At 42.3% G+C, this 14,023-nt stretch overlaps 1 protein-coding gene across 1 annotated transcript; it reads right to left on the bottom strand.

The window, feature by feature from the left end:
* Nucleotides 1-913: 913 nt before the first annotated feature.
* On the bottom strand, nt 914-12,509 carry LOC139287698 (desmoglein-2.1-like). Its single transcript, XM_070908861.1, has 17 exons — nt 12,357-12,509; nt 11,004-11,159; nt 10,447-10,588; nt 9,703-9,981; nt 9,487-9,560; nt 9,214-9,355; nt 8,289-8,458; nt 8,012-8,146; nt 7,443-7,628; nt 6,560-6,641; nt 6,130-6,445; nt 5,575-5,717; nt 5,159-5,380; nt 4,490-4,741; nt 4,180-4,301; nt 2,772-3,071; nt 914-1,795 (listed from the first exon to the last, which is right to left on the bottom strand). Exons 1-17 carry the CDS (start codon nt 12,507-12,509, stop codon nt 914-916), a joined length of 3,756 nt encoding a protein of 1,251 aa, XP_070764962.1.
* Nucleotides 12,510-14,023: the final 1,514 nt, after the last annotated feature.

Below are 14,023 nucleotides of genomic sequence, written 5' to 3'. Positions count from 1 at the left end.
AAACCCTCACCAACACTGACTGAAACAGAATATTTCCACAACAGCGCCACCAGTCATAGCCTCAAAAAATCATCTCTGAGTTAAATCAACACCGACGAACGAATGAGCTTCAGAAATAATTGCACAGCTATTATAAATCTTATTTCATGAAATCGTTAAACCCATATAAACAGCACACAGCCCATATCTATCCTACAACACACTCATACATCGGTCATGATGTGTTATTATCAGTATTTGCCCTCCACCAGACAATGTAAGCTCTAAAGTGACAATAAACAATAAGCTTTTAAACAGCAAAATGTTTCCAATGTGTTATCATTATATTATGTCCTCCTTATAATGGGATGCATTAATCCATGCTAATCAGTAACAGTATTCCAATATGAGAAAAGCTTCATTCTGCTGTCATCTAGTGTTTGAGATTATTACTCTGCAGCACATGCGTCCAGGTTCATGAACTACAGTAGCTTTGTAGTGCCATCTAGTGTTAGATAAATCAACTGGCACTTGCTAGCATTTGCTAATTTGCACTAAACGTAAAGTACAGCTGAGACTGAGAGGAATGTGGCTGTAAACCAAAGTACTGGACAAATTACAAATAAATGTATAAACCAATTTTTGTGGCAGTCCCTCTAATAGATGTGGACAAATAGCACCCATCCCCAGAGGGAGAGTTAGAGATCACCAAATTCTGAGGACCATCAATGTTTGTATAAAATTTCATGACAATCCATCCGATTGAGACATTTCGATCTGGACCAAAGTGGTGGACCGATGGACTGACAGCTAAAAAGCTGTCTTAGATTCTATAAAAAATACATCATCTTACATTATTTGTATGTTCCTGTGTCAGTACAAAAGTTAAATAAAGCAATCTTTTGATACATGAGAAGGTATTTTGTCCCGTGTTCTAATACATGAAACCTGTCTCTGCTGATGCGGTCGACCTAGTTCTTCTCTTGTCTCCTCTCTGTGTGAACAGTGGCTGCCCCTCTTCAGACCCTGCTGTTCCCACACTGATGTGTCTACCTATCAGCGTCCCTATATTACACTGCTCTGTCCTAGCTCCGCCTGCTGACTTGGTCCTATGACCACTCGCCCTGACATACAACACCTCTCCTGGGCCAAAAGACCTCGGCCACGTCACCAATCTCTGGTTCTCCACTACCACTTTGTGACGTCTTGTTCTACCGAGAGTTAAAGTCCCGGCAGTGTTTCCGACGTGCTGAATCACGCCCTGCATGTTGGGGACAGGAGCTTCACCCAGCAGCACTGTGCTCTGAAACTGTGGTTGGACTATGTAGGACATTGGCTGCAACACTGGTGTGGTGGTGTAGTAGACAGGCTGCTGTAGTAGAAGCATGTGACCAGGAGAGGGCAGCATGGCTGTGGTCACAGGACTAACATGAGGTGACCGAGCCATGGTGTTGGTGCTGGTGCATGTTCTGTTAAAGCCCATGACACCGGTGGATGACTGGCTGATGCTGACGTTTTGGTTACGCTCTGGGCTCTTGCCATGGATGCTGGGTGGTTTAGTCTCCAATGAGGTCCCAGCAATGTGGTAATCTTTATCCACCTCTGGGATGACAATACTTTGAGGCGGTCTTGGAGGAGAACAGATCTCAGCCAGGGTCTTGAACTTTGGCCCGAGGTCAAGGAGGAACTGCAAGTCGTTGTCAGACTCCAGATGGCTGCAGCAGCCCACTGAGCCCGCAGAGGAGCCCTGGCCCTCGTAGTCATACTCCAGCAGACAATCCCTTGCTGCCTGCTGCTCTGCTGCAGAGCTCGCCTTCTGCACAGAGATCAACATTAACACAAATAAAAATTCAGTAATGATTAACTCTACTTACTAACTCTACGTAATGTGACGATGGCAACATCTTAAAACAGTATTAACAGTCACAATAACATGACCTAGTTTAAAACAGTCAGTGTATTGTATTGGTCTTCAACCTATCCAAGTTCTCCCACACCACGCCGGTCCTCCGCATACTGCACTGCACGTTCACAGCACCTCAGGCACATCCTACATCCAGGACGTGGTTAAACCATGCTTTTCTCCCATCAACCTTCACCAACTAACTTCAATGATTTCTTTATCTAAGCCATCAACATGTCTCTTAGACCCCATCCCAACTAGGCTGTTTAAAGAAGTTGTACCTTTAGTTAGCACTTCTACCTGTTGAAAGGAACTTTTTCCTTGCCTGTTGGGTCTCTGTAAATATCATTATATAGAGAATGGTCTAGACCTGCTCTGTATCCGGGTCATGGCAGTGAACTTGGTCTATTTTTGCAAATTTCCCCCCGGAAGGATTACTTTATATGAAAACTAACGTTATGATTTGGATGAATAAAATTGAATTGAATTTAAAAGGAATTAAACCACACACCCCTTGCTACTCCCTCAAAACGAGGGGGGCCAAGCTACCGCTCAACAAAATCAAGCCAACTTGATCTAACCCAAACAAGAGGCTGACGACCTCATGATAGTTTAGCTGTTTTATTTTGTTTTTACGGGGCTACATGTACTGGTCATGCTATGCTATTTGAAACACATTTCACATGCTCATCCTGTGGTCTATAAGACTATTCCATTTTTTTTAGTTTTGGCCATCGTTTCTATTCGTCAGGACACCAGCGAGTTAATTGTTGAGACTTGGAAACATGGCAACATCCCTGAAACACAAGAAGATTATCCAAATATATTTGGAAAAGAAAATGACAGAGAACAGTGAAATTATTACCTAAACTGTCTCACGGTCCCTCACCTGTGAGTAGTATTGATGCAGAAAGACATCAGAGAGGGCAATGCCATCCATGCCTTCACACTGTATCAGTTGTTCCTCCACCTCTCTCCAGCTCTCCCTGGATTCTCCAAAGCTGGTCTGCTGGATCCTGCTGTCGGCCCAGCACCTGGACTTGTAAGCGTTGTTGGCAGTGCCCATGTTAAGAGCCATGAAGGAGGCTGTTGTGCTGTTTGCTTTGGTGTTGGAAGCTACGTTGCTGGCCTGTACAGCAGCTATGGCAGCAAGTGTCATCTGAACTGGAGAGCTGGGAAGAGGGACATCCTGAAGCAAAAGAGGCATTTGAGGTTGTAAGTAGGTAATGAAAGGTCACCTGCACATTTAGGCATAAACAAGCAGAGCTGCTGTGGGGGCAGAAATTATTCCATTTTCTAAGTGAAATTGTCAGAAACATAATGAGTCTAATATGTAAATTCACAAAACAGCGACCAAAGCACTGTTATTGTCTCACTGTGTGCTACATAGATAAAAGAAACAAACTAATAAACACTGAAAGTGTAAAAAACATTAACTTGAGCTGCTGCAAAATTTTCACATCAGATATATGTGACCACTTGCACTTAGACAAAACCTTAGGTTGTATATGTCCTGTATGTATGCTTCAACATTTACTGGCATAACATCTGTATACAGACGGATACACTAACCCGATTACTGCTGCCTTATAGGAAATAAACCCCAATATCAATATACAGAAATGTTCAAATCATAGAGGTCACTGATTAAGCTGCATTCAGAGCCATTTTGAAGTACTTTAGTATTTTAAGGCCATATATGCTTAGTATGAAAATTAAAATAGTCCTATGGCCATAATTACAACAGATACTTCAGCGATCAGTGCTGATCCTGAAGGGGGCTAACATTTCAGTAAAAGCTGGAATGATTAGAGAGCGTAGTGCATGGGGCCTCAGACTCGAAACTGCTTTAAAAGTGGAAAAATTAGCATTAATGGAAGTCAAGTTTAACTAGAAGCTCGTGTCACCTCAACAGATGTTGACTGAACTTAATTTTAAGTTTGTTTTTTGTTGTTCAGTTGACTTTTCAGTTGTTTAACATTATAACTAATGAACACATTTTACAAACTATTCAGTACTAATTCAGATGATTTAAATGTTGATTTTTAGGCAGTTAGGCAGTTTTGTAAAGACAATCTTGTTTGTCATGGTACACACACTGATGAGTGAAGCATAACTGCAGTAAAAAACAGTATTATCCAGTATTATCATAACCATTCTTGTGGTTGGAATGATTGAAGTGTACATGACATATTGTTCACCAAAATACCAAACTTCACCATCACATCACATTTTTTAGCACTGTTTGCTTCAGTCAGCACTTCTGAATACAGTCTGCTTCACGCTGTATATATTACCTTGTCCACTCCCAGGCCCTCTGTACGATAGACAATCAAGTGTTCTCTGGTATCAAAAGGAAGTTCAGAGAAGGTCCCCGACACTCCTCCATATGTGCAGGTCAACAGTAAGAAACCTAAGACTGAAAAACACAACCACAACAGAAAGCAAATCACACTTCACATATACAGTATAGGTTACAAAAAATATAGTGTATAGTGTCAGTATTAGTATCATGTAGTTAGAGATTTTAGTTGAACCACAGTCCTAGATCATATAAGTGTATTTTAGGCATCACTTCTGAGTTATACTAACACAACTCATACTCACTAAGCAGTATCAGTCCCAGGATCATTGCCCCAACTCCGAGTCCTCCAAATGTGGAGGAGGATTCCTTGAGAAAAGCTGCACGACCGTCTAAACCTGCTGCTCTGCAGGTCTCTCCTTCCTCACAGGAGCACACATGTAAGTCCAGATACTGGGGTTCTGGGCAGGCGAGGCCCTGCTGGTCCCGGATGATGAAGGCAACCTTGTAGTGACCAGGCCACAGCGGTCTCAAAGCCCTGAGAGATGCACTGGTATCTAAGAGCAAACAAGAAAGAGAGATGTCTTGCCATTGCAGTGCAGAAAAAACTGGTGGATTTTTAGAAAAAGTTTAATCATGTGGCAACAATGAAGAACGTGACCTGACCTGATCAGACCGGCTTTATCAAAGGCAGGCATTCGTCCAGCAACACACGCAGACATTTCAATCTAATGCATCACTCATCACTCATCAGTCAGATACAATTATATTCTCCCTGCATGCTGATAAAGCATTTGACTGGAAATTCCTGCTTGCCACACTTCAAAGGCTTTAAATGAAATTGTAATCTAACCACTATTAAAACCAATCACTATTGCCTCCTGACGGTAATTAGAGGTTAAAGCATTTGTAGAGGCTTTTGATAAAAAAACAATGTTCACAAAAACTGGTAATGATAAAAAAGGGAATCATACCATTTAGAGGTTCAACCCTCCACTCCCCCTGGCTCCCCTCATCCAAAAGGCTGAAGCTGAGAGGGGCTGAGTTTGGGTCTCCGTCCTCATCCACTGCTGTGACGTTAACGACTTCGGTGTCTGAGCAGATGTACTCTACGTCGTTGGTTAGTGAGGGGCAGTTATCATTTACATCTCCCACCTGCAATGCTATCGTTCCTGTGACCATCGTAGGTGGCATGTCTGTGGGAAAACATAAGCAGTCCACAACAGAAAGTACAACAAACCTTGTGGAATCCAAATCTTCACACTGATTTGTCACCCTGACCTATTAGAAAATGTGCTGAAAGTGTCTGAAAGTTGCATACAGCTGCATTGTTTGTGTTGATTCACAGTGTGACCAGCAGTAGTGGTAACTATCCATAAACAGAGCTTACCCTCAGTCAGACTCAGTATTTTAGCATAGTAAATTCCATCAACCAAGAACGGGGACTCTCTGTCTGGGGTCTTCTGAAGTCTAATCTCGGCTGTTTCTGGGTCGATCATGAGCCAGTTGTCAGGATCATACCCTTTAGCATATCTGTGGGAACAGCATGCAGAAACATTTACTTTACAACAATCAAAGCAATTATATATTTTCATTTATCTACTGGCTATGAGATAAATGAACATATTTTCATCAATATGAATTCCTCTACTGCTGAAATTCACAATAGAGTGAGTTAAACAATAATCACATCTTGTACAGTCTTTTGCTATTTAAAGTGATGTGCTCTAATGAGTATGTGGGGCAGCAGGACAGGCAGCTTTGATACACACACACACACACACACACACACACACACAATACTTCACTGTTGGTTTAGCTATTTTCATTGATTTGATGACAAGAAGAAAAATATAGAATATTTTCTATCCTAACCAGTTAGAGTTATTTTATAAACATGCACATGTAGCTTTTGAGATAGAAGTCAACTGTGAGTTCATCTCACCGAACATTTTCTGCAGGCTTTCCAGTGTCAGTGTCAGTAGCTGGGAAGACAGCGATCACCTCCAGTCCTGGATTTTCTTCTGGGTTCTCAGAAACAGAGACGGGCTTCACTGAGGGTTTAAAGGCGACCCCCTCTGGCACATTCAGCACTCTAATGTCCACTGAGTAAAGTTTGCCTTTTTTTGGCCTCTTTTTCTTGGATGGCTTTTTAGCTGAGCCACCAGCTCCAGCCCCAGCCCCAGCTCCAGCCCCAGCCCCAGCTCCAGCTCCAGCTCCAGCCCCAGCCCCAGCCCCACCCCCAGCCGCAAGGTCAGCACCTATCCCTGCTTCAAGTCCAACATCTGCACCTCCTCCACCATCTCCATCTCCAGCTCCATCTCCAGCTCCATCTCCTCCTCCATCCCCACCTCCTCCTTGACCCCCGCCATCACTGTCTCCATCCCCCACAGCTGGGGCAACATTGGATACTATCACTCCCAGCTTGATATCAGGATTTTCCTCAAAATCAACAGGCTGGAAGTAAAAACAGAATGATGCCACATCAGTTTACTCTCACAGGTCACTGTTTAACATGACCTACTGAAAATGAAGGATTACATTCTCCACTTACTAACTATGATTGTGGTGAAAAATATGTTAATATGAGTGATCTAGCCAATAGCCAGTATGTGAACATAAACTGACACAGCTACATCCACTAGATGATAGGAATTATCATTTATAAATATCTAATATACAGTTAATACAAACAAATGAATCTAAAGTAAATTGTGCAAATATAATACATTATCATACCATGTTTTCATCACTGTTTTTATGGTAAAGTTCGACTTAGTAGAAAATCACCCATATCTTCAGCATAGCTTCTGCATTGTGCGGCCCATAGAGCAAGTTTACTAGCATCTCCTTTAGCCCCGCCTCCCAACCTCTCGGTCTCGGGCTCGCCTGAGAAAATAACTCAGGATTCGGCTGTTAGTGAAGTTGTAATTACACGGTTTGGCCACTATGTCAAATTAGCTTCAAAGCCCAGCGCATTTCCTGGATGATGATGATGAAATAATTGATAATAATAATAATAATAATAATAATGATAATAATATAATTTAACTTCAAATTCATGCTCAGGTCACCACCCATAAGGGGAAAAAGCCGATTGATTAATCTAGTCTCATAAGATATACTGAACTATCAATTTGGAACTGACTTAATAATTAAATTAATAACTACAACTAAAATTATCGTATCAATAGTCAGTAAAAGGTGAAGGGTTTGGGCATTTCAGCTGTGCTGGTGCTGCCGTAAAGACAGACCTACCTTTTCAAGCATCAGAACACCTTCGTTGGTTTTGGGATCAGTGTTTATGCTGAAAATCCCATCTTCATTTCCAGAGACGATATCAAAAACAGCCAGCCAGTTGTCAGTTTTCTCTTCATCAGCATCCAGTGCTCTGAACCTCATGACCTCCACGTGGGCTGTGCTCTCAACAATGTCACCTGTATACTACACCAGCACAGCACAGGCAAGAAATATCTTTAATTTTACCATTATCACTTTGAATAGCTTAAAGTAATAGTTCGACTTCATGGCTTTATGTTTAACAGACAATCATGAGAGTGGTATCAATCTAAACATCTATCTTTATGCACATTACAGGAGCTGTAGAAACTGGCCTGAACATAGAACAATGAATAAAGTTGTGTAACTACATACTGTACCTTCCCATCATGCTACTGTATCAACAACAGACAGTATCAGGATGAGAAGGTACAGTGAACATAGGCTACATGCAGAGTATGTAGACAGGGTAAAGAACCATTAGGGATGGCTGTGTCGACATTGTTTTCATTTCATCAGAATATTTTCTTTGGAAACAGAGTTGATACCTTGTCTTTTTCCAGCATGGGTATGTTATCATTGATGTCCACCACTTTGACATGAATGGTCCCGGTGCCTGAGTTGCCTCTAGGAGCTCCGTTCATATCACGTCCTTTAACTGTTAAGATGTAGGAGCTCTGCGTCTGTGGACCACAGAGGCACCAACACAGGTTTATCATGCTGGCAACCATCTACAAATGTATTATAGTTGATGTAAGGCATATAAATCAGTTAATTTGTGCTCGATTTACAGCAGAATGTTTCCACCATAGTTATCTGTCTGACCTCTCTGTCTAAGGTGTTTTCTTTGACGTAGATGGTTCCAGTGTCTCTGTCTATGTAGAAAAGATCTTTGCCATCGGAGGGCTCCTGCTTCTCGATGCTGTAGGCGATCTTTGAATTGGAACAGTTGGCCTTGTCTGCATCAGTAGCTGTTATCATGCCAACCAAAGTCCCTGGACAAAAGAAACAGAGGAAGACAACATTCAGCTGCTTTTTCACTAATAGATAACGTTGTAGTAATGCTCTGCTGTCTTGCCATTAGGATTGGTCGTGAATCAGGATTTTCAGAATCGACTCAGAGCCGGCACTTGTAGCCGCTGCCCTGTGTTGTGTTGCCCTCCACTTCCATCACCCTTCTCTTCTTCCATCACAGTTAGTTTTGTAGTTAGGTCGTCTTGAGACGCTGCTCGGTTTGTAAAGTTTACAGCCTTCCATGCTGTTGCTCCTGCGTTGCTCTGTGCTAAAAGTCAAGAACCAACTTTTAAATGCTTTCATTTGGCCTAGTACCCATTCATTCATGTGATGTGCTGGTTTTAGGTGTATATTGTTGTATTACAGCCAGAATAATGTACAGTAGCTGTGGAAGAAGTGTTCAGCCTCACACACTGGTATACTGTTTTAGACTTGCTCTTATTACACTTTTATTTTTATGTCCATTTATAAGCTATGGAACAGAGTATAGTACAGTAGAAACTGTAATGTAAACATGTTGTGCAGATATGTAGTAAATTTATATACGTAATGAGAAAAGGTTGTAGACAGGTATGGTGGATGGGAAAACAGCAGTATAAAGTAATGACGTGGAAAGTGATATCCTGGTGATGTGGCAATGAATGCTGCGGTACCAGCTGCTGGATCACAGCAGGCACAACAGTTTGCGGTTGGGGTGGTTGGGTCTCTGATGACCCTGCTGCCGTTCTTCTTTCACAGCTGGATGCAGAGGTTGTCGATGCCAGCTCCTTCCTGGTAATGTACTGAGCAGTTTTCACCACCCTCTCTAGAGCCTTACAGTTGAGGGCGGTGCAACTGCCATACCAGGCGGTGATGCATCCGCACTGCCTGGGGTCTGCCTGTCAGGAAGTTCATAATCCAGTCACATAGGGCTGTGTTGAGTCCCAGGTCTCTGAACTTCATGACAAGCTTGGAGGGCACAATGGTACTGAATGCTGAACTATAGTCAATGAGCAGCATTCTCACATACGTGTTCCTCTGGTCCAGGTGGGAGAGGGCTAGGGCAGTGGCATCGTCCATTGACTAGTTTGGCCTGTATGCAAACTGCAGTGGGTCCAGTGAGTCAGGAAGAGAGGAGATGATGAAGGTGCTACTGGGTGGTAGTCATTCAGGCAGGGGGACAATGGTGGACTGGAACAGTGAGAGGTTGAAAATGTCTATGATCCTCCAATTGATCTGCACTCACCTTGAAAACCATCAGGTCCAGGTGCCTTGCGTGGATCAGTCCTTGTCAAGGATCTGTACACATCGGCCCTGGATACCAATCGCCAGGGGTGCTGGGCATTTTGTACCTCCTCAGCAGGGAAATTGTTCTCAAAGCATGCATACAAGGTGATGTCAATCCATTCTTCATGTTCGGCACGGACTTCCCCATTATCCCAGAGCTTCTGATTTGGGAATGTTTGCACAGGAGTCCTCAGTACATCGTCATTGTTGCATTTGCTGAAGAAGCCGATGGCCGTGTCTATGTATGTGTCAATGTTGTTGTTCCAGCAACACACCACCCCACCACAGTGCAAGTTCCACATAGAGATGTAAATTAATAGTGATGGTAATGGTAGTGGTAATAATATTAATACTTATACAATAAAAATGCAATAATAAGAATAGCAATAATAATAACAGTATGTCTAATAATAATAATTGTAGCAGTGAGTGTTGAGCAGGAACATGGGGGCAGGAGGTAGCTTGCAATGAGCTCAGCTGATGGCTCTTGGATGCTGCAAAAAAATTACAACCCACAATTTGATGTTGGATCAAAAAACATTCTCATGATTTTGCTATTTTCACAGCTTCACCGGTACTGTAGCTCAGCTACAAAAGTCTTTTCAGCAAGTGTTGCGAGAGGAAAGCTCATAAAGTGTCCAAATTAAAAAAGGAAAAGTTTCAACCTTTTTGAGCGTTGGTGGTAGAAAACAACATGTTTTACCTGCGGGACTGGACTCAATGACTGTAGCTGGAGGCACAGGGACAAAAACAGGTGGATTATCGTTCTCATCCTCCACATCAAACCTCAGGTCTATTTTGCCTTCAGCCACACTGCCGTTATGAAATCTGGCCACTCCTGTCAGCTGTTGAACAGAAATAAAAACACACACACGTCATATACATAGATTTTGATGGCTCCATGTCGGTGAGGAGCAGTGCTGAAGAAAATATTCAAATTTATACTTCAGTTAATGTACTTAGAGTAAAAATACTCAACAACAAGTCAAACTCCTACATTAAAATGTTACAAGAATACAAGAAGGGAAGCAGCAACATTTACTAAAACTAACAAAAGTAAGCAGTATGATTATCATTATTATTATTGAGCTATACACTATGGTGTATATGCTGCAATTTATGTTTTTTTGTATACTGTTAGTTTAATTTAGTTTTATTTATTTAAAATGATAAAAACCTTGATCTTTAAAGTAACTAGTAACTAGAGACTATAGCTGTCAAAATGCAGTAATGTTGTGTAACGTTGAGTTGTGTCCTCACAATGTAAGTTTCCCTCTTCTCTCGGTCCAGTGTGCCTCGGACATGTACCAGTCCAGTGGCCTCCTCCACAACAAACAGGTTCACTGGTTCTTTACTGGCCCCGTGACCAAGCAGAGAGTAGTACAGGGTCTGCCCTTCATCCCAGTCCGACCTGATCTGAGAATGATCATAACAATCACAACAACAATGAAGCACTTAAAACATTTTCACAATCTACTACAATCAATGGCGTCAGTCAAACATCATCAGTTAATGATGTCATCTAAACATCGCTGAAACTTTCAGATTCAAAGTCTGCATGTAGGTATGACAACAAAATATATAGAATAGTATAGAACAGACCAAATATGTTCACAGATCCTGGTTTTTAACTCTCATGTAACATAATACAAATAACATGAGATTTAACAGATAAACCGCATATTTGGTGTTTGGTGATTCTGCCCCTCACCTTAATGTCCACACCAGACTTGGGATGGGTAAATTGATTACCCTTAATCATAGAATAGCAGTGTATTCTACAGTGCTGCGCTGGTCGATCCAGCAGATCCAGATTTATGACAGAACAAAACAGGTTGTGGATGAAATAAACTTCATTGAAACATGATGTTTAGGATCCCCATCTTCTTGCATTGAATATAATTTCTCTTTGGAGTCCTTAATGTAGGCACGTCTGAATTACAACGATTCATTGCACAGAAGAAAGTAACACTTGTCTTCCGGGAAGGCTGCTCTCGTGTATCCTCGCTCATGGCACCTCGGAGATCCCTCCTTGCTCCTCAGCAGGAATTAAGAGCTTTGGGACGGCCTGCAAGATGGCGGACCTGACTGACTTCCGGTTCAAGCGAGGATTGAGGAGCAAAGAAATATCAAATAAGAGACTTGGGATGTACCCCTGTTCTCACTCCCCTCATCAGCCACTCATTACACGACCTTTGTTTTGCTTGGCTACCTACCTGTGAGTAGCTACCTGTGCTTGTCTGCCTGTCTGCCTGCCTGCACCTACATGTAAGCTCATCTCACCAATAAATCATCAAAGTCATGCTGCTGCCTCCTCTGTCTGTGTTTGGGTCCAATCCCCGTTGCCTGCATCATCCTGTCTTTTTACGATGGCGGAGCTATTCCAATTTTCCTTCGCCTCTAAGCTCTGTGTGGATTTATGAGTTTGGTCTAAAACATGCCTTCAAAGCAAAAAGAGATGGATGATTCATACACTAATCACGTAGGGCCCTATCTTACACCCAGTGCAAAATACACAGCGCAGCGCAAGTGTAGTTTCCAACCGACACAGTGGTAGAGATATTCAAATAATGTATGAACACAGAGATGACATGATGTGGGGGATCTTCTTACCTTGGCAACATAGCCACTTTTCGTGTAGTCAAAGTTCTCTTTAAGCGCCCTTGTTGGGATAACCCAGTTCCTCTTGTGGCGTCTGAGCTGTGGGACGCTGGCTGCACTGCCTCCCAAACACCCCCAAAGCTGAAGAGAGAAGAGGACATTCATCTCACGTCAGTTTAATAGTGTTGCTTCCACATTCGGACTAATGTTACTCTGAGAAAGTTTTTTGTACGTTTTGGACATGGAGTGTCCAAAATGAAAGGTTCCATCCCGTGGAGAGGATGCCACACCAGGTGCCTCATTTATAAAGGTTTATAAGGTATTATGTGCAGAAAAAGGTGCACATTTCTAAGCATCCTTTCACCCATGCGTTGAGCTCACACAAAGTATTTCAGACACAGGAATTAGCACCCAATGATGAGATCACGAAATAAAGCTCAGTCCTCAGATGAAAAAACACAGATGAAATGCAGTGATATGTGGTAATGTGCATAATGTATAGGCTGACCTCTAATTATATATATTTATTATCATCACCAGTCAAAGACGCCGCTGGGGCCTGGCGCTCACTCTGTGGTTCCCCCCTCACCTCCACCAGTCACTGCCACACTTGAGATTGTGTCTAAATAAAATACTACTACAATAAATAATAAAAATACTTCATGCATTTGGCTTGAGTTATTTAAATACTGTGTGAATTTGCCTATAATGTAGATAGCTTTGGTGTTACAGAAGTTGGCCAAACCAGTTCTGAGGTACAGCTGCAGTGCCCCCCTCTGTCTCTGTAACAATTCCAGACAAAAGGATTTCCTCGATGATGCCTGCAATTCTTTGGTCAAACGGTGAAGGTTGGGGTCCTCCCTGATCGCCACCAGTGCAATTCACACTCTGCCTATAAGCAGCAATGTGTTTTTTTTGCCTCAACTTTGATTTGATTGAACTTTTTTTTCACCAATCAACGTACACTTGCTTCACTCAAGGTTTGTCTTATGCTGGGAGAATACCTACTCTGAAGTACGAGCTGAAAGAGTCCCTCTAAGAACTATGATCGTTCCCAGTTCTTGCAGTACGAACACTAAAAAGGGGCAAGGTCCTCCAATTGTTCTTAGAACTATGAAAAAGTTAATCCTGTCCAGAAACGCCTATTGACTGGGGTCAACAGCTATATTAACATATCCTGTCGATCCCAGTATCCAGTATCCCAGCTAGATTTCCAAAATACACAGCTGTGGTAAACTACAGTCTCTTCTGGGTGAATGAGAGTTATCATTGACCATAGTTTTCGAGTTTTCACTTCAGATTGGTGGCAGGTGTGCATTATTTTCCTGTGACATAGAGGATAGCAGACCCTTCTCATACAGATGTTTGTGTTTTAAGCGGCTGCTAACATTGTAAAAGCAGTAACTTTGCTTATATTCAGCATGTTGTCACACTAGCTTACTACTGCAACTTAGCTTGCTAACATGTTCTGTTACACATCACCAGGAGATGTCTTCCTGGGGTCCTGATCATAGAAATACCATACAGACATACAATAAGAAAGTACAGACACATTAAGATAGTAAGGTGGACTCTTTAAAACCTGCCAGATGAAATTCAGCATGACCTACAATTATTCTGGGTTTACAGACTGTGCACAAGAGCAGTGGATCCCAACATATAGGTCGGGGTTCCCCAAA

The sequence above is a fragment of the Enoplosus armatus genome, chromosome 7, assembly GCF_043641665.1.
Source record: "Enoplosus armatus isolate fEnoArm2 chromosome 7, fEnoArm2.hap1, whole genome shotgun sequence".
NCBI classification, from domain to species: domain Eukaryota; kingdom Metazoa; phylum Chordata; class Actinopteri; order Centrarchiformes; family Enoplosidae; genus Enoplosus; species Enoplosus armatus.
This window is presented reverse-complemented; position numbering and strand designations above follow the sequence as displayed.